Below are 27,095 nucleotides of genomic sequence, written 5' to 3' on the forward strand. Positions count from 1 at the left end.
AGGTACCAAAGGGAAAGGGACTGGGGAGGATGGGTGGGTAGGGAGGGATAAGGGGGGGAGAAGTAGGGGGGTATTAAGATTAACATGCATGGGGGGGTAGGAGAAAAGGGAGGGCTGTACAACACAGAGAAGGCAAGTAGTGATTCTACAACATTTTGCTATGCTGATGGACAGTGACTGTAAAGGGGTTTATAGGGGAGACCTGGTATAGGGGAGAGCCTAGTAAACATAATATTCGTCATGTAAGTGTAGATTAGTGACACCAAAAACAAAGCAAATAAAAAAAAAAAAGGGCAGTTCCTGTGTGGTAACCTCCAATGAGTTCTACACAAGGGTATAAAGGGCATATAAAAGTGTAGGCAAAGGGTCTGTTTGCGTTTATACAGAAGATCAAAGCCTAATTGGGCTACCCCGAAAATGAACTAAGATACGATATGAAAGAGAACTTCCAACATCAGCACTCTCTGGAAGACTCATGCCAGAAGATGATCATCAAAAAACCCCAACAAAGATCCACGCACTGCTACAGCTGTAGATGCACTCATCCCACCAGCTCCTGGACTTGCCATGGGAATGAAGGAGATATCTAAGCTGGCCTGTGCTTACAGGAAAACAACAAATTTGACTGGATCTATACTGTTGGAACTCAACCAAGAATTAGGAGAAGTGCAAATTGTAGCGCTCCAAAATCTTACAACTACAGACTATTTACTGTTAAAAGAACATAAGGGATGTGAACATTCCCCAGGAATGGGTTGTTTTAATTTGTCTGATTTCTCTCAGACTGTTCAAGTTCAGTTGGACAATATCCACCATATCATAGATAAGTTTTCACAAATGCCTAAGGTGCCTAACTGGTTTTCTTGGTTTCACTGGAGGTGGCTGGTAATTACAGATATGCTTTGGTTATGTAACTATACTCCTATTATGTTAATGTGTGTGCGCAATTTAAGTAGTAGCTTAAAACCTATACATGCTGAAGTTACTCTACAAGAAGATATGTCAAAGAAATAATCTATCTTCCCATGTTTTCTTCCGCCTGCTACTTCTATAGCTTTTCTTCTTCCTTCCTAATTACAACCCTTAAATAGAATTTGTGCCTCATATCAAATTTACCGAGTATCATAATTCTTCCAAGTGGTAAAGATACCTCAAGACAAATGCTGGGCATAGAAGCCACAGGGCATAAATATGCAAAGAAGTAAAAAGCTAACCTTTTCAAACAATAAGGCTTCCCTCTCACTTCCCAACTTCACATTTCCCTGTATGGCCCTGGAAGATGACTGGTTAGCCAGAGACGGGTAAGATTCCTCAAGGGAGGAACAACCTAAGACAGGCACAGTCGCAGGGGGGCCATCAGGTGAGAAATTGGGGATCAACAGAGGTGAGGCTTAGAACCTCACCCCCCGTTCTGAGAGAAATCTTCTGCATACGTGGATGTTTTATTGCCCTTGTCTAGCTTGGATTAACACATAGTCTACAGGCACACACCTGATCATCTACAGTTGCTCTCTTACAACACTAAACTATGTTTTCCACCTTTATCTTGTATCTACTTACCACTTCAGCATTTTATTAAAAATAATAATAATAAAGAGAGAAATGTGGTATCCACATATAAATCAAGTATAAAAACCAAATAAGTATTCATATTTGAACTGACTGTTTATAGTTCATAATGCATGAGCAAAACCAAAAGTTTCTGTGATGACTGCCCTTGTACTGTTCACCATGTAACTTATTCACTATGTAAGAATTTGTTCTCCACATAAGAACTTGTTTGTTATGCCTCAGAAGATTGGAGACTGACGAAAATTAGGTTTGGGGTGGATTAATGATTGTGCATTGAGCATTGACTCCCCTATACAGAATTTTATTGTCGTTAACAACCATTTGATCAATAAATATGAGAGATGCCCTCACAAAAAAAAAAAAAAAAAAAGGACAGACTTCCAATGGTAAAATAAATAAGTAACCGGGATGTAATGTATAGCATAAGGAATATAGTCAAGATATTGTAACAGCTTGGTAGGGTGATAGCTGGAACCTAGAATTATGTATATAAATGTTCTACCACTGTGTTGTACACTTGAAACTAATGTAATGTAATACTGTGCGTCAACTACCCTTCAATAAAAAATAATTAAAAAAAAAAAAGAAAATATCCAACATAGACTGCTAGAGAGAGAAGGAAAACCCCCAATATCTGAAGCAAAGGGAAAGGAGTATGTCAAAAAGGTTCAAGATTTCATGCCTCCAAAGCTGCTGAGACGTCAAGTTAGATAAGGACTAAGAGATTCGTTACTTTTAAGACAAGGAGATTCTTGGCGAACTAAGCTTGTATGGAAGGTGACAGATGAAGCTGCACTGGGTACAGTGCAGACAGGAAATCAAGTTTGCTTGGGATGGGAAAAGAGAAGCAGGGCGGGAACTGGGGGACAGTGTGGGGCTGAAGAAACTTTGTCCCCCAGGTTGAGCAAAATCTTGAGCAGGGAAGATCGTTGAATGGAAGGATGAAGCTCAGAGGGAGCCGTATTCTTGGCTCTCACCCAGGGAGGATGGCTCTGATGAATCGGCCTCTCAGCCATGAACATAGGGGACAGAGGGGCATGATGGGCGTGACTGGTTCTGATTCAAAACCTCAAAAAAAATTACCATCGTGACCATCTATCTATAAGAGTGCAGCTCAGTCACATTAAGCACATTCACGTTGTATGACTATCATCACCATCCGGCCACACAACTCTCTTCACCCTCCCAAACTGAAACTACACCCACTAAACACTAACTCCCCAACCTCCAGCCTCTGGCAGCCAAAATCTTTTTTTTTTTTAATTTTTTATTATGGTATGATTGATATACACTCTTACGAAGGTTTCACATGAAAAAACAATGTGGTTACTACATTTACCCATATTATCAAGTCCCCACCCATTCTGGCAGCCAAAATCTTAACCAGGGATTCCACTTTGTGTCTCGGACTTTGACTACTCTAGGGACCTCATATAAGTGGAATCACATTGTATTCATTCTTTTGTGGCTAACATATTTCACTCACCATAACGTCCTTATAGGAGAGGAAAGAAAACTTTTCCTCTACCCAGTTAGGTTTGTTCTGGGGCCTGGGAATTAAACTGACAAAAGACAGATTGACAGGAGAAGAGACACACAAACTTTACTGATGTTAATATTGCTACATGTGTGGGGGTTTCACAGAGAAATGAAAACTCAGAGAGGCAGACTCAGGTTTAAATTCCATGTTAACCAAAGGGTGATAAATTCTGAAATGACTATACAAAGGAAAGGGGGTTTGGGCTTCTAGGGGCAATAAATTGTGGGAATGTGACTAAGAAATATACGGGGGGGACTAATGGAATATAAGGGCTTTCAGAAAGGTTTGTGTGGATGCATGTCGGTACCAGCTCACTGTGTCCAGCTGACAAGTGTCACTCTCTTCATCCTGGTACAGGAGAGGCAGGAAATTTATAAACCCGGTTATAGGCAGAAAGGTGGAGGGCAGAGAACTCATGTTCTCTCCACTGTTTCTCAGTTGCCTTCAGCTTGACAATCAAGACCCCAAAGTGACATGTTTGGGGTGGCATATCCTGATCCCCTTCTTCTTCAGGTTTCATACACATTGTAATGTGTCAAAATGTCCTTTCTTTTTACACAATACCGCACTTTTACAAAGTATGATCTCATGTTCTAATTTGGAAATTGGCAAGACAGTAAACTGGTATTTCTAGGAACTACCTGTGACAAATGGGCTTTTTTCTGGTTTTAAGTGTCATTTTTCTATTAATCAATCAATCAATAGATGAGTTTGTTATTGAAGTAGCACAGCTGGGCAGTAGAAGCTGTAATGTTTGAAACTGAAGTGATTTCAGAATCATGTTTGAGAAGTGGTTCTGCGCCAACAGGAGAGGCATTCACCATCTGAATCCACGTTGTCTTACTGATGATCAACAATCGGCCACTTGAAACCGTGTGCATCTACAAAGACAATCTCCGCCATCTGAGGGGACTCCGGCTCCCCAAGCCCCTCCCAGTGCTGACTCCCCAGAGTCGGCACACGTCTCCCACTTGAGATAAAGTAAAGGGACCAAAGGGCTTCTTCAGGTTGAAGCACGGTACACACAACAATCGGAATGCCCATCCTATCTTTTTCTGCTGCACTCCACATTTTTAATTACATGTCTGCATGGAGAAATTAATAACAAAGAAGGGAAGAAGTATAAAATATTTTACTTGGCTTTAGGAAAATCCATCTAGGTATTAAAAGTCAGAATGCTTGGGTAAATATTTCTAAAATGCAAAATGTATCTAATAAATCTAAAAGTCAGAATGATGAGCACCAATTGGAATCAGATTACAATATAGCTTTGTATAGTTTTTAAAAATAACAGATCTTTGACCAAAGCAATGCATTCAAGATGAAAATGTACATATAGGAAACTATTTCTCAGGACAAAGAATATGTTTTCTGGAGAAACCACAATTGTAAGCTGCTGCTCATTTTTCCATTCCCTCGAATTAATTTCCTTACGTACTTAAGAGTGTCAAGTTAGAATTTAAAATCTAAAATCCTCTTTCCTTCTCAATAGTTTGTCCTGATCATACAGCATGAGAAAGAGAAGCTTTCTCCACAACTTATCACCTCCTAGCCCTGAGGACACAGTGATTCCATGGTCCTGAGGAAGGTGATTAAAGAAAAGCACAGTCCCTGCTCAGCTGTGCAAGAGAGAGAAGTCATTATTCTTAGATGTGCTTTAAGAGCAGCCAGTACCTTCCTTTGGAGCAAACTTGCATTGCTGAAAATGACATCATCTCGAAGTGCAGGGCGTCTCCAGCCACATGAAATACAGCTTCTGCATGTGTTCCAAGGAGTCCACATTCTTAGTTTTAACTTTCTCACTTTGGAAGATACATTACAAAATTCAAGTCTGCAGTGGGGAGGAGGGCCCTCGCCCCGGGCCCGAGCTAACTGAGATGGCTTTCTGGAGGGCTGATCATCCAAGATGAATGAAGGCCCACATTCTCCTAAAGAATTATCTGGGATAGGGTCAGTGCTGCTGCAGGCTGCTTCCCCAGATAAATTCTACGCTATCCCATTTCTCAGACTTGCATCAGTTTCCTCACACCTGGGGGCCGAAGCCGTTCGGAGGCAGAATTCTCCTCCCAATGGCCCCCTGCTCCACGTTTCCGCAGTGCGGGCCGTGAGAGCATCTGCTGGCCTCCACTTTTCACGTGCTGCTCACCAGAAATATGACTTTGTGTGGTTGAGGGATCCGAACCTTCTGATTAGAGTCACTGAACAACTGACTCCATTTTGATGATTCCCTCAAATTCACCTACAGAAGTCATTATAACTTCAAAATCCTTTTTCCTGGGCTCCCCCTGATGTTTGCAGCACCAGTGCCTCCCCCTAAGGGACTTGGTCCTCTTTGCGTTCCCTTCCTCCTTGACTCCATGTCCCGCAGCCACTCTTCCAGCAGCCACCCACAGGGCATCCCCAGGGTTGCTTTTCCGTGCTCCATGAGAACTGGCGATGACATCCCAGCTGCAGCCATTTTCAGACCTTTGGGTGAGGACCATGGATGCTGGCAAGCTCTAAAATAGGCCACACCTGTAACTTGCTGGCTGTCGCTTAGAAGCTTAGGAGATCCTGAGACAGTGGGAATTTCTCCACAGATATAAAAACAACGTTTTCTTCATTTGGGCCAGTTCATTCTCAGTTAGAACAATAATCTACGAATTGAAAACACGGGGACACTTGCTTTTCTTTTCTAGTTTATGCCCACATTATGGAGAAAAAGGACCAAAATGTCACCTAGTTTCCTGTGTCTCGCATTGTGCAGGCTGACCCAGGATTACTTTGTTTTTTTAATGCCATACTGAACATAGCGAGCTGCAGACATTTTCATTCACCCACACCCTGCTCAGAAGGAGGTGGTTTTTCTCTGAAAGATGCAACCCCAACCCACCCCACTCCCAGGGGTGAAGGTATGGAAAAGTAGAGTGTGGGAGGCTGTTTAACAAGACAAAAAGAATTTTGCTTATTGCTTTTAAATGGGAGCGGTTGATGGAGCAGAAGGACACCAGAGAAGGAAGGGAGGAGAAACTCTTCTCCAGCGGATTTTAAGACTGCTGATGCCATGATGTCCGTGAAGCCATCTGTGTCGCTACCCTCTTCAGCTACACCCTCCCTGCTCCTGGGGCTTGGCGGGCTGGGGAGAGTATGATGTTCCATACCTTGGCCAACTCCATGTGGTTCTGAGCCACCACAGAACCCAGGGACTCAAGGGACAGTGGGACACCTTGGGCACTGACCCAGTCGAGAGAGAAGCCTCTGGGTGTCCCAGTTCTTACAGAGAGTGGAGTAAGACTGACTTTGAAGTGAAGAGCGGCCCAACCGACATCAGTTAACAAGTTTAAAATATATGTGGCTGTGTCCCATTTCTTTAAAGTCATGTGCATTGTTCTAAGAAAAATTACATGGAGTGCATTGTTTTATTTAAGTAAAAAAATTAAATAAGTGTCTTAAGTAGTGGTTCTCATCCCAATAAGCAGGTGCCTGAGATGAACCCTACCCAAATCCTTCACTAAAATTGGCTTCAATCAGTGTTTTCAAATAAAGTATGTAGGCAAGCATGGTACAAGGCCACAAAATTAATCTTTAAATTCCCTATATTTTTAGTATTTAACTTCCTCAAAAATGCAGTTCTATCTTTGGTTGCTGTATCCTCCCAATAACACCAAACTATACTTTCAATTGTGTTTTTAAAGAAAAAAACCAGGTGCAAAATGGACCCACTTGTGCGGAGCCCCACATCAGTAAGCCAAGACTTCATGCCTGACCTAGCTGCAGTTTCAGCCCGTTAGCAGCCAATGTCAGCTTTAGCAGCCAGTCTGGAATTACCCGGTCAGCACTAGCCAACAGACCCCTTCCATCCCCCGCAGGAAGGCAGTCTTAACTGAAACACTTCCTTTTCCTGACCTCTTCTGCCTGTAAAAATCCTTTCATTTTGTACAGCTCTTTAGGTATCCTGACTTCTGTATGGGATGCTGCCCAATTTATAAATTGTTGAATAAAACCAATATCTTTAAAACATAATTCAGTTGAATTTTTTTTTTTTAACAGATTTGTGATAGTGACAGGACCCAAAGAATACTGCAGACGGCTTCAGGAACAAGATGCACAGGCGTGGGACCTGTGAGCCCTTTGAGCTCTCTTTCTCTGAGAATACCTCTTAATGGGTGGGTACCTCTTAATTATGGCTCTGTTGTCTCCCAGATCATCATCAGAACACTGGCCTGGGAACCAATGTCTCGATTGTAATTAGCTGGAACATTGGAAAAAAGAGTGCCCTCAAAGGTTTCACGCAAATCCTTCATACCAACTCAAATGTCCCTATATCTACCTTAGAAGAATGGCCGTGTGGGTAAAATTGCAATATTTCCAGAATCTCTCACCTGGCCTTAGTGCATCTCCATATCAACAGATGATTACAAGGGTCGGGGAGCCAGGGTATATCTGGACCAGAGAGGTTTGATGGGGCCCTTTTTTGCAGCTGAGTCTCAAGAGACATGGGCGAGGAGAAGTGGACGACTGCTTGTAAACAATAAATAAGTTTCTCCCACTTTATTTTTCCCTTTGACTGATTTCGGCTTCAAAGGTTATTTGCCCTGGGCTGGGAACATATTCCACCCACGCCCACCCTGCCCCCTGGAGTTACAGGCCCTCTTATGGGCCCCTCCCAAAGTTGACGTGACTCTGAGAGATTTTTCTGGTAAACTATTACAATTTTCCCTTAAACAACCAATGGAAACTATAATTAATGAAAAACCTTGCTAAATTCTGACAGAAACCTGAGCCTGCAAAGGGGATCCTAAGAAAACTGGCAGAAGCCAGTGAAGGGTAAGATTCTTACCAGAGTCGGCTTTCCCAAATCTTTGTGTGTAGTGCCCAGTAGAAAGAAGAAAATATAATGTCACATTGTCCTTCCTTTCCAAACACAGACTCATAGGTTATTAACCCTTTCTTTCCCAGGGATAGCCATTGCCTTTTTGCTTGTCTCATTTTGTGTCCTAATATAATTCTGGGGAGAGGAAATCCCAGGGCAAAATACCTCTAAAACTGAAATCAGTCAAAGGGAGAAATAAAGTTTAAAACCCGTTTATTGGTTACAAACTGCAGTCCAGGGCCATTTCTTTCCTGCTCAGGCAGAGGCAAGGAAGACCTCCCCCTAACCTCTCAGGTTCAGATAAGCCCTCAGTACCCAGATAATTACCCATTGATATGGAGATGAACTACTTCTATCCACCCCTGAGCATCACCTGTTGATGTGCAGATGCACTAAAGCCAGGTGAGATATTCTGGAAATATTACAATTTTACCCACACCTAAGAAACTTGGTTTGGCTTTCTGCCTGCCTGAGATGCATAGGCTATCTTTGGGAGTGACTGGATCTTGGAAAGTTAGCATCTTTTGCACCTCTTTGGAAACCCCACCTATATCCAAGGGGAGATTGTTCAATACTGACAAAAATATTTACTGTTTGTCCTGGCTGAAAACCAAAGATATATCGAAGGATTTTTTTAAGTAGCTCTGTGATCAGAAGTTGGCCAAATTGGAAACTCATATTCAGAGCCTGATAGGGACTTTTTTATGGCTTTCTTCCCTAAGCTAAAATAAAACTATCTAGAGGAAAGAAAAACCTTCTGAAGTCTTTGTGAAAGGATTTACTAAATTTTCTATTTCCTAAGTATTCCAAAGACAAACAGCACTAAATCCAGAACATAGAAATCTTTTGATTTCCATCTTAGTTGGAAATCTTCTTCCTGATATAAAAAGGCAAATTGAATATAATGCAGCTGAATGGGTGGGTCAACCTATGATGTCATTTAAATTGCAACCCAATTCCTTGAGGAATTAAAAGCAACTGTCCTTATCTTACAAATCTTTGCAAAACCAGAAATGCAGTTCCAGAAACAACTCAAAGTCCACCTATCTTTTCGCCAATCCTAAAACCTTCCCAATTTTCTCAAAAGGCTTGTAAGTATTGTACAAATTCTGGCCTTAGGGAAGAGTCCTTCTTGGAGGGACCTGGATATTTCCCTGTGCCTTTGACATGTAGCTGTTCTACCTGGTGTTCTCCAGGAACACTTACCTAGACTATTCCCTAGATTCTAAGGACTGAAAAGGGGGTGGGGAGGGGCTTAAAAGAAATACAAGCTGCCATAGAAGCTCCCCTGCCCAAAATCTAGTCCACAGCTTCCATAAGATTACTTGTTACAGATAAATACAATCTTAAGTGTTTTCTCCACAAATATTAATATAAAAAGCTTTAGCCGTTTGAGCGGGTAAACTCAACTTATTCCAGGGGCTCTCTTACAAACTTGAGTTTCTCATTATTATACCCATGGTAGGCCTAAAAGTTTAAAATGAAAGCTACAAGGCCTCTGTGGTTTCTGTCTATATGTTTATGTGTACCTATACATGTGTGGGTGGGTGGGTGCACACACATATGCACATATGTGCACATGCTAGGGATGTGCGATATCTTCTCCCTTTGGATGGTGTTGCCAAAATTAATTTGTAAAGAACTCTATTTAATTGTATTAAAGAAAATTAAGCACTTACGTGAATTAATATTCCTAAAATTCTCATAAATATAAATTAACTCAAATGATTTTCAGATTCAAGTTATCTGGGAAAATATTTGGTATTAAAGGTAAGTTTGTAGGTTTAATTAAAATAGACGTGTCTTTAGAGTTATCAATACTGAATACAAATCAGTCATACAACTTTTATTCCATCTTGGCTTATTAGTCAAATAATTTCATGTTATCTCTGTTATAAAATTTGTCAGCAAGAAAAATAACTTAATATGATAAAAGTTTCATGAGTAATTGTTGAAACAAGTAAATTAAATAGATCTAAGTGGGAAAGTTTTTAGGCAAACTTTAAAAAGTTTTCCCTAAATCTTTTTGGCAACCTGAAACCTTAAAGTTTCACTAAGCTAAATTAAATGATGGATAATTGTGAAATATCTACATCATTTCCAAATAAGTTAAAATACTGAAATATTAATTACTGAACATAGGTTTATCTACTTAGGGCTTCCTTTTACAGAAGAACTTATGGTATTTGGATTGATTAATAAACATGTCCTGTGCCACAGTGAAAAATTCACTGTGAGAAAGCACACATTTCTAGAAATTATAAGAAGTATTTCTAAGTCTGCCAATCCACAGAATACTAGTGTAAGAAATGGTCCACATTGTTTATGTCTTAATTTTCACTACAAAGTTTTGAAAGGTCAAAAAATTTAATAAATATAATGAAAACCACTAGAAATAATAAAGGCAACATCTCCATATGCAGTGAAAATATCAAAAGTAAGCTGGTACAAAATTAGAATTTGAGTTTCTCTCTGCTCAAAGCACAAGTACTGTTTCACAATGACCCATGATCCTATTTGACCAAGTGTTTTAAAACCTTTTGATAATTTTGACAGACTTCCCCAGATCAAATTCTAAATTAAGCTTTTTTTGATCTTGAACTAATTTGGGGATTTTCAGTAGGGTTCCTGGAACATCATGAAAGATTTGTTCTCTGTCCTATATAAAGAAACAGATTAAACTAAGTAGGTTTGTTTGATATGTTAAAGTAGTGGGCAGCATTGTCAAATAAGTAATACTAAGCCTTCTTAATGTCATATCTGAATAGGTATCTAAGTGTTCTAGAAATTGTATGAAATTCCCAGAAATCCGATGTGTCCTGGTATAATGTTACTAGTCACCACTCCAGTTATCTTAAAATGTTGTATATCACAGAAATAACCGAATTTCCTCATTAATTCCATTATAATGAACTCTAATCAGACCCTTAGCCATGGCATTTTTTTAAGTTTGTTCGTCATTTACAGACATTTATTGTTTTACTCTAATGCTTTGCAAGAGTGTTCCTATGAGAGTACTTTCTCTTCAAGGATATTCATAAAAAGGACTTTGACAAGTACAGGTTTCTGATAACTATAACATCATAAAACTGAACTGGGTAAGAATAACCATAACTAATGAAAAAACTGGGTTCAAGCAGAGCAAGTATTAATTACCTGGGACTGGATGAACTGAGGAGGATGAGTATAATTTTTTATGACTTTTTGTTTGAAACACTGCCAGTTCCTTAATGTTTTGTTTTTCCAGATTTAGGGAAACCTCTTGTCTTAAACTATCTAAGACTTACAGCAATTTGGTAAACTATACCTTTATAAACAAAGATCAAAATACTTTTTCCTCCCTACCTGATCCCTCTAGAATTTGGAAACTCTTGAGAATTTTTTATGGGCAATATAGTTATTTAGTTGTTAAGTTCAACAAGAATCTGTTTTTCTTGTAATAGGACACAATTAGAATCATTAGCTATATTACCCAATCTTGACTGGAATGTCATATTTAAGAGAGATGCGTATAGACTCAAATAAGACAGCTTTAAGAAACTGCTTGGAAAAATCAGGTACATTGCTTGTATATAGGGTTCTTGGCAACCTTCCCAGGTGAGTGACGAAGGTCATTTCCTGGCAGGCCCAGGAACATCAGAGTATTTCTGAGGACCTCACAAAAAAAGGAATTCACCCAAACTACAGGTATTGCAGGTGAAATCTGATGGTGAGTCCTTGGCTTGGCTTACTGGCCTGAGAGGCTTTTAAGAGTCAGTCTGAGATTCCTCATGGAAAGTTCAGTCAAGCAGCCTTATAAAGAGCTTATATGGTCAATCACTATTCTTGCTGCACTTAAGTACATAAGCAGGCCACACTGAATGCAAACAAATTGGCTTTATTGTGATTATCTTGGTAAAATTGGGGTGATTGTTTAGAAGGAAATAATACATAATATTTATTGTAAATATTAGATTCTAGTCCTATTGTCTTTGAGGATTTGTTATACCTGTGATCTGGACTAGATCCTGAATTCGTGTTTCCTCAAATATCTGGCTACAACTCTCCATCCACACTAACATTTCCCATGTTTCCCACTCTTGTGATTCGGAATCACTAAGAACAGACTGCCTTTGAATCTTCTTGGAAGAGACTCTCCCGGGTCCTCCTCGCTACCCAGGATGGCAGCAGCCTTCAGGGACGCGACCCAGGGGCCCGCGTCTCCCAGCTGAAAGGGGCTCCTTCAGACTCTAGGCCCTGCACACCAGCGGAGACCGCGAAATCAAAGAGGAGGAAGAGAAGTCACAAACACTGAGGTAGACGCCCTTCACCCAAAACACCGAATCAAGACGTGCCACTGCAGCTGAACATGAAGCCCTTTCCTCCTCTTTACTCTAGCGTTGGCCTGGAAAGAAAACGCCATCATCTGTATGTCCCCAGCTACTGCTGAGGGGTGTAAACGTTCAGACAACTGGGTTGTCACATAAAACAGATCTGCCCCCAGTCACAAAAAAATCTCACCAGCAGTACCCATCTTTGCCAGGGCCAAGTTGTTCTTGATAATAAGGTAGCCCTTGATTATCTTTTAGCTGAGCAAGGAGGTGTCTGTGCCGCGGGCCCACACCACCTGCCGTGCCTGGATTGACACTTGTGGGGAAGCTGAAACAGCTACATTAGATCACTGAGCAAGTCACTTGGCTTAGAAAGGTGACTCTTTGACTTACTTGATTTTGATTGGATTGGGTCTTGTGATCACGGCTCCAAAGTGCACTCCAGACATTGGGAATTATCCCAGTTATAATAATCATGGTAATATCCCTGTTGCGCTAGATTTTCTCAAAAGCTTTAAATGCATGGTCACAGCCACTCTCACTACGAAGCAAATAATCTCCCTAAGACTGGAACATCAAAACAGGAAAGAGAGAATGACTGACTTAAGAAAATGTGAACCTGAAGTTGTGACCTAATATTACCGCAGAGATTAAGCAAAATCATCATGCCTTGTGAAGCCACACGGGGGGCTGACAAACATGGCGAGAACTTCAGAGTGGTGGCAGGGATCACACTAACACCGTTGGTTGATTTACTGGAATCCACCGTATCTCAAATCCTCATGGTAGCTGCAAGCCATCGCCTTCATTATTGCCGATTATTTTCAAATTATATGTCACAATTTCCATTTAAAAAATACATGCCACAGACAGCTGTTCAAACTTATGGTCACCAGGACTGAAAATGGAAAACCAAACTCAACACATGTGATTCTTAACAATGGGAAGAAAAACAAGCCAACATCACATGATCTGCTAAGAATAAAGCCTAATGTAAACCATAGACTTGGGTGATTATAATGTGTCAAGGTAGGTTCATCAGCCATAACAAATGTCCCACTCTGGTGGGGATGTTGATAAGGGGACAGGCTGTGCATGAGCCGAAGAGGGGATATGTGGGAAATCTTAGTATCTTCCCCTCAATTTTGCCCTGAATCTTAGACTGCTCTAAAAAAAATAGTCCTAATAGAAACATAAAGGAAAATGCCACATGTTCTTTCATTGATCCACTCAGCAAATGTCCTTTGGGTATGTACTAGGTGGTACCCAGGCACCACACCCTGGATTTCCTTAAGCCACCAGCATCTGATACAGAACAATCATATATATATATGGAGTCTACATGGAGAGTAACATTTAATCCTATTTCCATAACAACAGTTGCTGTTCTAGTCCCAACTCAGCCAAAGACCAGTTATATCAGACAAGACTAGAAACATTCCAATCCTCAGTTACCTCACATATAAATTATGATTTATAATATTTGCCTCTCTTCTAGTTCTGATTTTAGAAGAATAAAATTAGACAATACCTGAGAAAACTGTGAAACCATAAAGCTTCAAGTAGTGAAATTAATAAACTGGGTATGTATATACATACACACATGTATTTACCATAGGGCAAAAATTTGCAGTAAGACTAAAAATGTGGGTTTTCATGGTAATGGACTCAGATGCCCATATGAAGGATTATAATTGGTTCCTGATCAAAGTGATGGATAATGAGGTGCTGATTGTCTCATGGATTAAGGCCATCCTGCCATATCTTCAAATCTTCCTTTGCAATGCATGGTCCTGTTTATCAATGGCTTTGACAATGGACTGCACAGATTTCTCATGACAGCTCTTCACAAATCCTCAAACCCATGCAGAGCTGTCATGCACCAAGGGGCCATTCAAACTGGTTCACTGTTTCTTATCCTCTCCACGGCCAGGTCTGCCTCCCTGCAGCCAGTCTCCGGACAAGGACCCTGCCACCAGCCCTCACCCCCATCCCATTCTCTCCTGTCCCAACTCCATGACGCACACCTTGCCAGATCAACATTTGGAAGCATAGTTCTGATGATGTCTCAGATCAGAAACCTTCCATGATTCCCCTTTGCCTAAATGTTTAAGCCCAAGCTCCCAACTCTGGTTGTTATGGGTTGAACCGTGTCGCCCCAAAAAAGATGTGTTGGAGTCCTCATCCCCAGCACTTTGGAATGTGAACTTATTTGGACAAAGTTTCTTTAAAGAGATAATCACATTAAAATAAAGTCATTAGGATGGGCCCTCATCCAGTATGACTGGCATCCTTATAAAAAGAGGAAATTTGGACAGAGACACATAGAGGGAAGACAAAGTGCAGACACAGGGAGAAGAAGACCACCTATGAGCCAGGGAGAGAGGCCCAGAGCAGTCTTCCCTCCCTCACAGCCTCAGGAGGACCCAGCCGCAGTGTCCTTTCCTGTGCGTGGGTGTCCGTTCGCCTCCCACCTCTGGGCCCCGGCTCATGTTCTCCTTGGCTTCTGCTGACGTCCTCACACCTGCATATATTCCACTGGAGCCACCCTCCAAGGCCCTGCTAAGACATCACCACCTGTAAACAAGTTCTCAGATTCCTTCTGGCTGGAAATTATTTCTTCAGCCTCTGAACATCCTCAGCTGTTTATGCTTCTCTCACAATACTTGTTTCTACCTTTTATTTTATAATTATTTCTATGTATGTCTCATTTTACCCATGGGCCATGAACTTCTGGAGGGCAAGAGAGAGGTCGGGTTTCTTGATGTGTCCCCATGGGGCCTAGTCCTGGACCAGCCATAGGCCTTGCACAAAAATGTTTAATGAAACCAACAGTGTTCAAGTAAGTCATCTTTTACCCTACTGAGCTTTCTGCCAATTTGAAACAGTTTATGCTAATTATGCAGCCTTAATCCAATATTTTCCAGCACTAGAAATGTGAAATGTGTTTTGTCACTCTATTACAGTTTTATCTAATGTCTTACATCTGTTATATATTGATCATCTCAACTGGTCTTCAGAAAAGTCAGAGAAGTAACCTGACTATCAATATAAATAATTTTCCAATCTCTTTTTGCCACAAGCCCTAGCTACACAACAACTATATAGAAATGGTGGTGTGCCCAAAGGAATATTACTCAGCAATGCAAAGTAATCAACTATCTACATAGCACAACATGGATGTGCCTCAAAATAATCATGGGGAATAAAAGGAGCCTGACATAAGAGGACGTGCTGTATGACAATTTACATAAAGCTCTGGAACATACAGACTCACCTATGGTGATGCAAAGTGGATCAGCAGTCTCCTGGGGTGGGGCTGTGTGGGGAGAAGCTGGAGGAAAGGGTCTCAGAGGGTGTGGGGAAACTTGGGGATGATGGATATGTTAATGTCTTGATGGTGATGTCGGTTTCACAAGCACATACTCGTGTCAAAACATTATACAGCTCTGAATATGCACAGTTCATTTATGCAAATTCACCTCAATAAAGCTGTTTTATATGCATATAGCATATGTCTTAAAGATACACAGTTGAATGCATATTTCTACATCAGGGTGTTTTAAAATCTCTTCCGGACTGTGAAGTTTTAGATTGTCTTGTCTTGACTGTCCAATAACATATCTCTATTAAAATGAACCAAACCATGATTGCTAAGTCTTTTTCAGAGTTTCAAAATGAGGATTTAACTTCAGTGCTTTAAAATGTATCAGATTACTCTTCAGACACACAATCAGTTGTTTTCTCTATTGGGAACTCTGGTCGAATATTTATTTTTGTATTTTTAAAGGTATGATCCAATGATTAAAGAAGATAGTCAAAACAGAACTTTCTTTTATAACCAACTTCATATTCCCATTTTGCATAAAATAACACAAAATATTAAAGACATAAATAAGTATTTTGAAAATACAACAAAGAGCAATTACTCATTGGAACAATTCTTACAAGGAGTATTTAGAGGGAGCCTTGCTATTTGGCTATAGAAATGAGCCATAAATGGTATTTCTGCTTTCCCTCCTGCACCTTTGGTGAGCAGGCAATTCTGTGTTATATCTTGCTGGTTGTTTCTGGCAATGATGCTACAGAATGACCCCCAAATATCTTCAGAGTGGTCAAAAGGATGATGTAATGTGTGGGACAGGAAAGGGGTGCATCATTTATGATCCAGTCACAGCCCTGACCTTGCACTGCTGTCCTGGAAGGCGTCTGCCTCAGCAGAAAACAACTGAAGAATCTCTGATATTGGCCACCTGACACATAAGTCAGGCCTGACACTGTCAGGACAGCTGGCCAGATTCGAGATTCTGGAATGTTCAAAATATTCAGAAAGCCTCGACTCTGCGTCCCTGCCCTAGGCCTTCATTCCACCAGCTCGCGAGAGCTCTTTGGGATGAAGCCAAATGAGCCAGAGAAACACTGTAATGGTGAAAAGATCTCACTGGAAGGGCTGGATTGTGAAACTCACCCCCACCCTGAGTTCTGTCGCAATTGCTGCCACAGCCTCCAGCCTGTTTTCGAGATACGTGGAAAAGCCCCAGTGAGCAGAAAATCAAGTGGCATCTTCACCAGTACTGTTTAGAAACACATTTTAGCTCCTTATCTCATGATCCCTATTGAACAACTGTAGGGAAACTGTCAAGGTGGAACAACTTCCACCTTGTTTCATGATGGGCTGTGAATCTCTGTCACAGATGACTGAATTGAGCCCGCATGCCCAGCAGGCCCTGTACAATCACGGGTGTGTATCCAGGGGGGAGAAGTTGAGAAGTCTCTCAGCACATTCACTTTCATCAAAACAACCAGATCAAGGCACCATCCAGACCATTCATCTCTTAACCAAATGCCTTTAAACCAAACACATAGTAAAATACACTGTCCAGAGGGGCTGACGCTGCATAGAATAAATTTTAGGCATGTTCCCTAATCAAGTATTTTCTTAGGTGGAAAAAAAAGAAGAGCAGCTGGGCCCTGACACACCCAGCAAATTCTGCATCTACAGCATTTTCAAACCAGGAATTTGACTAGTTTAAACCTTCCCTACTTTTTTTTCAGCACCCTCACCACTTTAAAACAGGAAGGAAAGAAGAAAACTTATTGGCGCGTTTCATTTTAATCATTTCATTCTTTTTCCTCCAACGTGAACATCTGTCACACTGAAAACTACTATGTTCCTCTCTTGACCCTCCCAGAAAATCGCTCTTTGTAAGGAGAAGCCATGCTTGCATCATTTTATCAAGTGGTTTGTTTAAGTCCAGAAAACTGCTCTATCAAGGACAGAAGCAGTTAATTCTGAGTAGTAAAAAAGTCACGTAGCCAACAACAAATCAGAACATTTTGGGGGATAGTCTGGAAGTAATCTGAACACTGGCTCAATCTGTCAGCTTCAGTTTCTGAAAACAGAACATAAAATACTGGGTGACTGTCATATGCAGTACCTTCCACATTACTCTTACTCAGTAAACATTAGTAACATCCTAGTAGCACCAATATGAGGAAGAAGGTTTTTTTTCTCAAAGCAGTGAATGAAAGCAGTGCATGGCTGGAGGAAGGACGGCCCCACACCCAATGAGCCCAACACCACCGGGGCCCCCTGGAGCATCCGGGCTGACCGCTACTGCTCTGACACAGGCACCCGAACACCTGCAGGACCAGCCATCTGCGCCCACAGTAGCCCAAACAGTTACTTTAAATGATCGTCTACTTTAAATCTACCACAATCACTTAGTGCATTCCCTAAGCAACAAGAAAACGGGCTCTGCTTCCCAAGCAATCTCTAAATTAACTTCATGCTTAAGAGTTTATTTTAGGTACTTCATTCTTTTGGTCTTAGTTTACTGAATTTATTTCATTCTATTAGCACTTGCATCTTTTTCTAACATGTCAGGAAGTGGTAACTTCAAAGCCTTCAAAGATAAGACCACCTGAGAGGCAACAACTCTTCAAACAATGAGAGTAGGGACTGTTCATCAGACATTCCTGCTAAGTGCACCTTTCACGAGTATGGCAGCGCACTTTTTTAAAGTTGTCAGCTGTGTTACCTCCCCGCTTCTGTAGAGATGAGGAAAACATGCCTCAGAGAGGTTGCGGGACTTCTCTGAAGTCACACAGCTCAGTTACAGTAGAGCTCAGGCCAGAAGCCAACTTTCCTACTTCCTCTTCCAGAACATGTTGGCCATACAAGCCATCCTGCAGGGACTGCTTCAAGGGGACACCTGCCCGCACTTACCCTTTTCTGGCCACCTCAGAATTTTAATTTGTTTACCAAGTGCCAACATGGTGAAATAGGTCAGTGGAGGAAGAGCAGATAATGGGACTCATATGGATTGAACAAGAAGCGAACTTTTTCTGAAGGCTATAACCTCTATGTGCATCCGTTAGTTATTCTCCAAGACAAGAAAGGTAGAAAATGTAGTCTAAGCATAAAGTTCTTTTTCCAAAACCCCATTCTCTGCCTGAATAGTCCTTTGACTGAGCTTGTGATGAGCAAAAAATAAATACTGAACATGGAAGTGTTCTGAAAGCACCCAAGGGCCCTACAAACACAGCATCTTCCCTACTGGGACCCCAGGAAGCGGACAAGAGAAAAGTGCAGAGACGCTTGGAAGGAAGGTCTGAGGCTCTTGGGAAGCCTTGGGAGGCACAGCCCCTGAAGGCGGAGAAGGACTGGACCCCCGAGAGGGGCCCCGCCGGGCCGGCCCGCCTGGGCTCTGGGCGCGCCTTCCAGGCGCCGACCAGCTCGCGCTCCCCAGCGGGGGCAGGGCCCCTACGATTGCAGGAGCGAGGCCCCGGGCCGCCAGTGGGCCCCAGGTGTGTGCGGGAGAACAAGCTCCCCGAAGGCTGTGCACACGACAGGCACGTTTTAAACCGAACGGCATTTCGTTTCTGGAGATGCAGAAAACGCAGAATAGGCTCTGGAAGATGTATGCATTCATTTTTCCTCAGAGTTGTTTTAAAATAAAAATGAAAAGCTTTTCCCGGCTGAGCGGGCCCCAGACTTTTCTTCCAGCGGAACGTCGTCGCGGGCCTCGTGGACCTGAGGCGCTGGCGCTGAGCGGAGCTGCCCCTGCCGCAAGGTCGCCGGGCCCGGGTCCGTGTCCCTCCTGCCGCACCGGCCGCCCACGCCTCCCCGACGCTGACGTTTCCTTCAAGGGCCGACAGGAAGGGGCCCACCATGTGGGGCGGCGGCTAAGGGAACCCGCCGGGCTGCGGAGTCCGCGAGGGTGAATGGCCACCCGCAGCCCTCCGCCCGGCGTGGGGGGGACAGGCGCGTCTTCCACCGCGGTCTCGGCGTCCCGCCGGCAAGGCCGCTGCCGCACCCCGGGCGCCGCCGCCTGGCGCTGAGCGTCAGCGGGCCTGCGGGCGGGCGGGCGGTGCGCGGACCCGGGCCTGGGCCGGGGCGGCGGGCACGGTGGCCGCCCCCGCGCGCCTGTCCCCGCCTCCGCCTGGAGGGGCTGCAAGGGAGCCCGCGCCCCACGGCACCTGGGCAGGCATCACACCCACCACCACACTCACCTGCACCCACACCCACTGACACACCCATGCCCACCCACACTCTCACCCACACAGGCACAAGCCACACATACACACCCTTAGCGACACACTCATTGACACCCACCCTCACACCCATCCACACACCCACTGGCACCCACACCCACACACCCTCACTGACACACCACCACACTCACACACACCCACACACTCCCCGGCTGAGGGTGAGACAGCGACTGGCTGCGGGGGGCTGGGCTGGGAAGAGCCCAAAGCTTGGGAATAACAGACCTGGATTTGGCTGGAGGCTCTGCTGCCTCCTAAGTAGCCGCCTCCTGTCAAACGGGAATAGTGCCCCAGGGGCGGCTGTAAAGACAGCAGCTGGCACCTGAGGCTGTGAAGAACCTTCTGCGTGTCCGGCACTGTGTCAGGGCTTCTCGGCACTATCAGATGAGGAGGGCTCAGGAGGGCACAGTGAAGCCCTCTGAGGAGACAGTTCGCCCACCAGACCCTGGATGCTGTAGCAAGCTCAAGGTCATCCTGCCCCAAACCCACAGGAAGAGTTCTAAGTTGCTCAAATTCTTGTATCTCCCAAAAGCCAGGCCATGACCAGGCAGCCCCTCTCCTGGCTTACGTGCCGCTGCCACACCCATCAGAGGTCAGATCCTAAGGGCATCCTAAGTGCTCTGTGGATGGCAGTGTGATGGTGACAGTTCCCGACTGGCAGAACTGCTAATAATTTGCACAATTAACCAGAAAAAGTCCTCAACACAATGCAATTTTAAAAGAGATTTGAGTTTTCTACTATGAAAGTGTGAAAGGAAAACAATGATCTCCAAGGGGGGAAATCCTCAGGCCACCTTAAGAATTAGGAGGAAACGGTAAATAACTACCAGCCTATATGCAGCTGCACCTCCCTGCACACAGCCACTGGATCATTTTCATTCCCCTTACTTCCTCCTCAGGGCCAAGCAGCCTTCCTGAGGGGAGATGGATCAGTTTCTGTTGAAATAATCCTGTGCCTTGATCTAGACCCTCCTGACATCTAGTGCCCGTGCACAAGAGAGAGACAGGTCCCAAATTTTGAGTTACTAAGTGACAGAAAGTCTTCACAGGAATAAAGACTTATTAATGTAGAATTCTTGATACCCAAGAATGGTATTACTAACTCACAAGCATTAGGACATGGACTTTGAATTGTTCCAGAAGCATGCTTTTAACACCATCCCCGTGTGGCAAGTTGTAATGGCTGAGCTCAGGGATATGGGTGTGGATGTCCTGAAGAGGTCAAGCTTACTACCCCATGCAGTTATGCTTTGCAACTCTAGCCTTACTAATACCACCCTGTAAACAACTAGCCTAGCAATTCAAACAAATCAAATCATACCAGCCAGTGTTTTATGAAAATAAGACACCCGTAAGAGAAGAGATAACAAATGCTGGCGAGGATGTGGAGGAATGGGAACCCTCGTACACTGTTGGTGGCAATCTAAAGTGGTGCAGCCACTTGGAAAGCAGTATGGAGGTTCCCTAGAAAATTAAAAATAGAAATACCATATGATTCAGCAAATCCACTTCTGGGAATATATCCAAAGGAAATGCAAACGCTGTATTGAAGAACTATCTATACCCCATGTTCACAGAAACATTACTGGCAACAGCCAAGGCGTGGACACAAAGTATGGGCCCACTGACAGACGAATGGAAAGAAGTTTTGGGATACACACACACACACACACACACACACACACACACGCCACATACACACTAGAATATTACTCAGCCATAACAAGAAAGAAATCCTGCCATTTGTGACAACATGGATGGACTTTGAGGACCTCATGCTATGTGAAATAAGTCAGAGAAAGACAAATACTGCATGATCTCACTTATATGTGGAATCTAAAACACCTCATAGAAAAAGATCAGATTTATTGCCACCAGAGTTGGAGGGTGGGGGGATTGGAGGAAGGCAGCCAGAAGTATAACTTTCAGTTGTAAGATAACCAAGTCCTGGGGGGGTGACGTACATGACGACTACAGCTCACACCGCTGTATGTTTGAAAATCGCTGAGAGTAAATCCTAGGAGTTCTCATCACAAGGGAAAGAACATTTTTCTTTTTTGTACCTAAGATGATGAGTTTTAATTAAATTTTGTTGTGGTAATCGTTACACAATATATATGTGAAGTCATTATGCTGTACATCTTACACCTATGTACTGCTTTAAGTCAATTACATCTCAATAAAACTGGACAAAAGTAAGAAACTTTCCAGCATAGTGGACAGTATGAAAAATGATATAGTCACTGCATCACAGCAAATAACCCACAGCAAAGAGATTGAAGTACACACCCTCACACACGGCCTCGATCGGTTTTATGTGGGAAGTTGTAATGGCTGAGCTCAGGGATATGGGTGTGGATGTCCTGAAGAGGTCAAGCTTACTACCCCGATCGGTTTTATGTGGCAAGTTGGGGGCAAACTTGTTCTTACTAGCTGAGTACTGTGCAATCCCCTCATGGCACACACCAAAACAAATGCATTCTTCACTGCTATAGGGACAGAGACTGGTCCTCAAAGGCCAGCAGCCCTGGATTGGAGGCAACTCAAGCACTTACTGTTATGTGACCTCCGGCAACTTAGGGAGGCGTCCACTTCCTCACTGGTAAAATGGGGACAGTGATGCTCACCTCCACGGGTTGTTACAAGAATTGAATAAACTCATGTATGGAATGAAAGGCCCTAACACAGAACCTGACACACACAAAGGTCTTTAAAATGCCCACATATATGAAAACCCTCCCTGTTCCTAGTGTCACATAACAAATTTGAAATCTGGAATCTAAGGCTCTTTGTACATCAAATGGAGCATCATCTAAACCTTCTGGAAATGCACACGCATGAGATCTGTACAACCTGCGGAGGCTTTGTGCCCAAAGGCTGCACAGATGTTCTCCTGACTGCATGGAGTTCCCTTCAAAGCCCTTAGCTGATTTACCCCTTGGTTTCAGAGCATGTTCAGTCTCTCCCTTTGGCTTCTTCACTTCTTTCCTAAAATATGCAGAGTACCTGAGTTTGTCTGTGTTCTTCTCTCACCTTGTCTGGCTTCTCTTCCTTCTTTCCTTCCACCGCCCCTCACACCTCAGCTCTGCTCCAACTTTATCAAGGTCTCGTTGGCTCACGACTGCCACTCCTGGATGCTCAACTGTCATCAGCTGCAGAGGTGTATGCCTGGCTCCCACATCTCAGACAACCCCTAGTGCTTCTCCTGCCAGGAGGAAGGCATCCCTCTGCAACTGCACAGGTCAAGCTTCCAAGAACCTTCATTCCACAGGGCTCATGTTCTAAGGCCCAAATAATGAAGACCTCACCTGAGAACAGCTGCAAATTGAGAGCATTTACTGGGCTTCTGGGGGACAACAGAAACACCTGGGCAATTCCACATTAAATGGCCACTCCGAGCTACAGAAGGAATGTTTCTGCCTTTGGCTTCACTCACCCACTAATCCTCAAAATTTAGGAAACAGTGAGTAGTTGAAAAATAATGTAAACCATTCCCCTCTTATTTCTAAAGAAACAAAGCAACAGGTCAAGGCTGACTTAGCTGCTTAAGTTAATTTCAAGATTTTCAGTGAGCAGCTAAAGCAGCCCATTTTAATTTTTTTAATTTCACACAATGCAGTACCTAAAATGTAAAAACACACTTGAATTGTTTACACAGCTATTATTGAAGAAAAATACCCACGTCTCTCATCTTGGTTTTGCTGAATAAAACAACAGAAACATCTACCATATTCTTAACAGCAATTTTTGTTGCCCTTCCCACTGGGTGGCAAAAATGCCCTCAACTTCCTCAAGGGAGGAACAACCTAAGACAGGCACAGTCGCAGGGGGGCCATCAGGTGAGAAATTGGGGGTCAACAGAGGTGAGGCTTAGAACCTCACCCCCCGTTTTGAGAGAAATCTTCTGCATATGTGGATGTTTTGTTGCCCTTGTCTAGCTTGGATTAATACTTAGTCTATAGGCACACACCTGATCATCTACACTTGCCTTCTTACAGCACTAACTTATGCTTTCTATCTTTATCTTGCATCTACTACCACTTCAGCATTTTATTAAAAAAAATAAGGGAGAAATGTGGGATTCACATATAAATCAAGTATAAAAATCAAATGAATAATCATATCTGACTTGATTGTTTATAGTTCATGATGCGTGATCAAAACCGAAAGTTTCTGTGATATGACTGCCCTTGTACTGTTCACAATGTAAGAACTTATTCACTAGGTAAGAACTTATTCACCATGTAAGAACTTGTTCGTTATGCTTCAGAAGATTGGAGACTGTTGAGAGTTAGGCTTGGGGTTGATTAATGATTGTGCATTGAGTTCCCTATACAGAATTTTATTGTTGTTAACAACCATTTGATCAATAAATATGAGAGGTGCCCTCTCAAAAAAAAAAAATGCCCTCAACTGCCTTTCATTAACCCGCTGACCTGGAGGTGATTCGCTCCCCACTGACAACAGAGATGCTGTCCCACTGAGCTTTGGCCAAATACAACGAAGTCATCACTGGATTTTCCAAGCGCTAAAATAATTTCAGAAAAATTTAAAAATGCATCTTTTAAATGAAAAGCATTACTTCCTCCAATGAAGAATCCATTTCTCTGAGTTGCCACAAGAATGAAGGTTATAGCAAACCACAAAATGCAGCTCATACGTAAATGAATGAAATATTCCTAATAATTCTGATTTTAAAGAAATGTGTTCACACTGTGTTGAATACTTAGTGTCTCCACCACAAAGTCACAGCCTTACTTGGTTCTTGTTTCACTGACAGCTGGCCAACTGTGAGGCCTGTAAATCACCAACTAGAGATACAGGCAGTGTGACAGCACTGCATCCCTCGGACAATTTTCCAACTCCCTGTGAGCAGGGGATTCAACGCCAGCCTATTTCTCTGTAGTACAAAGTAGGGGCTTTTCTAAGTCTTGGTTGCCGGCCTGACAGGAGTTATCCCTTCCCGCTCGCAATTCCCACTGCAGCCCAGCTGGGGTAACCCAGGCACGGCTCCCACCTCGGTGCCTGAAGTCTCCACCTAGGGCCTCCTGGAACACAGTTTCCTGGAGTCCAAGTTTCAGTCGGTCCCTTTGCTTCGCCAAAGACAGATCCCTACTGGTTTATTTTTTGCTGTAATGGCAATTGTGCTCTAAGACAAACAACTTATTCTTAGGGGAAAACAATTTCAACCATCCATGTGTTCCCCAACAGCCACTCAATTCACATCCGTTCCTGATCTCTGACTTACACAAAACACAAAGACTGGCCGGATCACAACTGGATAAGTGTGATGTGTTTAAGGGAATCTGTGCTCTACTGCACTGCTTCCTCTTTGTTTTTTTAAGATTGTGAAATCTTTATAAGCAAAAAGATGATTGCTTCTTCCCCTTATCTTTAAGGACCATTCTCTTCTGACAGCGTCTTAGCTGAGTCCCCAAATCTCACTTGAAAAAAAAGGCTCGCTTTGAAGCAAGTTATTCCTGGGGACCTTTGTTTAGAGATCTCTAACACTGGAAGAGATCAGTTTTATGGGAGCATTTGGACAAAATTTGCGTGTTTTAGGACACGAGCTAGAGCACACCTCTTAGCTAAACCTACATTTAAACGTTTTTAGCAGTATATATTTTGCAATCTTCTCTGTGCCCCAGAACGCACAATGTGGATCTAATTAGGTCCAGCTGCCTTATGTTAGTAATAAAATGAAAAGAAAAAAGAGCTATGGGGGTGGGGGCTTTGTTCATCCCCTCCTATGCCCGGGAGATCCCGAGCGCCAAGACGAACGCATCCTCTACGCTCGCTTGGGTTACACACGCTTCTTAAACACTCCGGCGTGCCCGGACCCCGCTCAGAGCCCAAACCTCCCAGCCGCTGAGTGTGCCCCCGCGGTGGAAGGGCTGCTCGGACGGGCTGCAGCCCCACGCCCCGACCCCAGCCCCGCCCCGGGCCGGCAGCCCCGCCCGCTCCTCGGCTCCACGACTCACACCAGCGCGGACGGACAGGGCATCTGATTCCAGGGACAGTTGTACTGAGCCTGAATAAAACTCTCACTTCCCTCCAGCACGGAGCAGCTCACGTTCTTGTTCACGATGTAGGCGCACCAGTTCCTGGAGTGAAGGATAGGGGGGAAGAAGGGCACAAGTGTAAACCCGGGGACAATGAGGCTGGGGGAGCGGGGACGGCCGAGCCAGCAGCGGACAGCGAGGGCCCGGGAGCCCGTGGTCCTCGCGGAGGCGGGAGCTGCACGAGGCAGGCAGCCCGAGGGTGCGCCCCTGGAAGCGCGCGCCTTTAACGCACGAGAGGCCGAGGAAAGAAGAGCGCCCGCGGTCCCGGGGGCGCCGGTAATTCCTGCGAGAAGTTTTCGGATCGTCCTCCTCTGCGGGACGATCCCTGCGACCCCCGCCGGGGAGGCAGCGCGGCTGGAGGCGCGCACGGGGTCACCCGGGACGGCCAGTGCCTGCCGGGGAGCGCACGGCCCCGGAGAGGAGGCGCCCCCGGGGGCACCTCGCGGGGTCCCCGGCTGCATCAGCGCCTTTGGCGGGGCAGCTCCGGGGGCCGGCAGGGGGCCGGAGGCTCCGCGTCCCGGGGACGAGCAGAGGGGCTGAGCACTTACTTGCTCCTGGCGCTGGGCCGCGCAGGGTGCCCGGGCTGCGGGCCGGCATGGCCCAGCCCCACGCCGCCCAGGGCCAGCAGGGCCAGAGCCCAGCGCCAGCACGCGCGGGGCTGGGGCCCGGGCCGCCGCCACATTCTGCGCGGCGGGCCGGGGTAGCGCGCGGGCTGCGGGCGGCCGGGCGCGGCCGGGCAGGAGGAGGCTCGGGCGCTTCGCCGCGCCCACCTCGGCGCTCTGCGGCCGCCCCCTCGGCCTCTGCTCCCACTTCCCCTTCTCCAGCCCGGGCGCCCGCGCCTCTCCTCGGTCCCTCAGTGACGCACGGGTCCTCCCGGGCGCCGCCCTCTATTTCACTTCCCTCTCGAAACGTGACTCTCCCTCCACCACGTCTTCCTGTCTCCAGTCCCCTTGCCTCTCGGCAGGGGGCTCGGGGTGAAAGGGCTGAAGGGTTTGGGAGAAGGGTCTAGGGTACAGAATTTCCAATTACTCATTCCTTTGGTCTCCTCCCAGGAGCGGGGCAGCCCCGCCTCCCACCTTCCTGCAGGCGCGCCCCTGGCCCCGCGGGACGCGGCCGCCGTCGGCGTGTCTGGCCCCGCGCGTGGTGCCTGCGTGCCGGCTGCCCACGGCTCTGTCAGTCCCTGGGACTCGCGTTTCCTCTTCTGG

The 27,095-nt window shown here is 44.6% G+C and overlaps 1 protein-coding gene across 1 annotated transcript in view; it reads right to left on the reverse strand.

The window, feature by feature from the left end:
* The window catches only part of EMILIN2 (elastin microfibril interfacer 2), a 69,257-nt gene extending 42,453 nt beyond the window's left edge, over positions 1-26,804 (reverse strand). The window contains exons 1-2 of the mRNA XM_036905844.2: positions 26,439-26,804; positions 25,810-25,932 (exon numbers count right to left, since the gene is read on the reverse strand). Coding sequence (XP_036761739.2) covers positions 25,810-25,932; positions 26,439-26,572 — 257 coding nt within the window. The 5' untranslated portion in view covers positions 26,573-26,804. The remainder of the gene's footprint in view (positions 1-25,809; positions 25,933-26,438) is intronic.
* Between the last annotated feature and the right edge of the window lie 291 nt (positions 26,805-27,095).

Source organism: Manis pentadactyla, chromosome 6 (assembly GCF_030020395.1).
Source record: "Manis pentadactyla isolate mManPen7 chromosome 6, mManPen7.hap1, whole genome shotgun sequence".
Lineage (NCBI taxonomy): Eukaryota > Metazoa > Chordata > Mammalia > Pholidota > Manidae > Manis > Manis pentadactyla.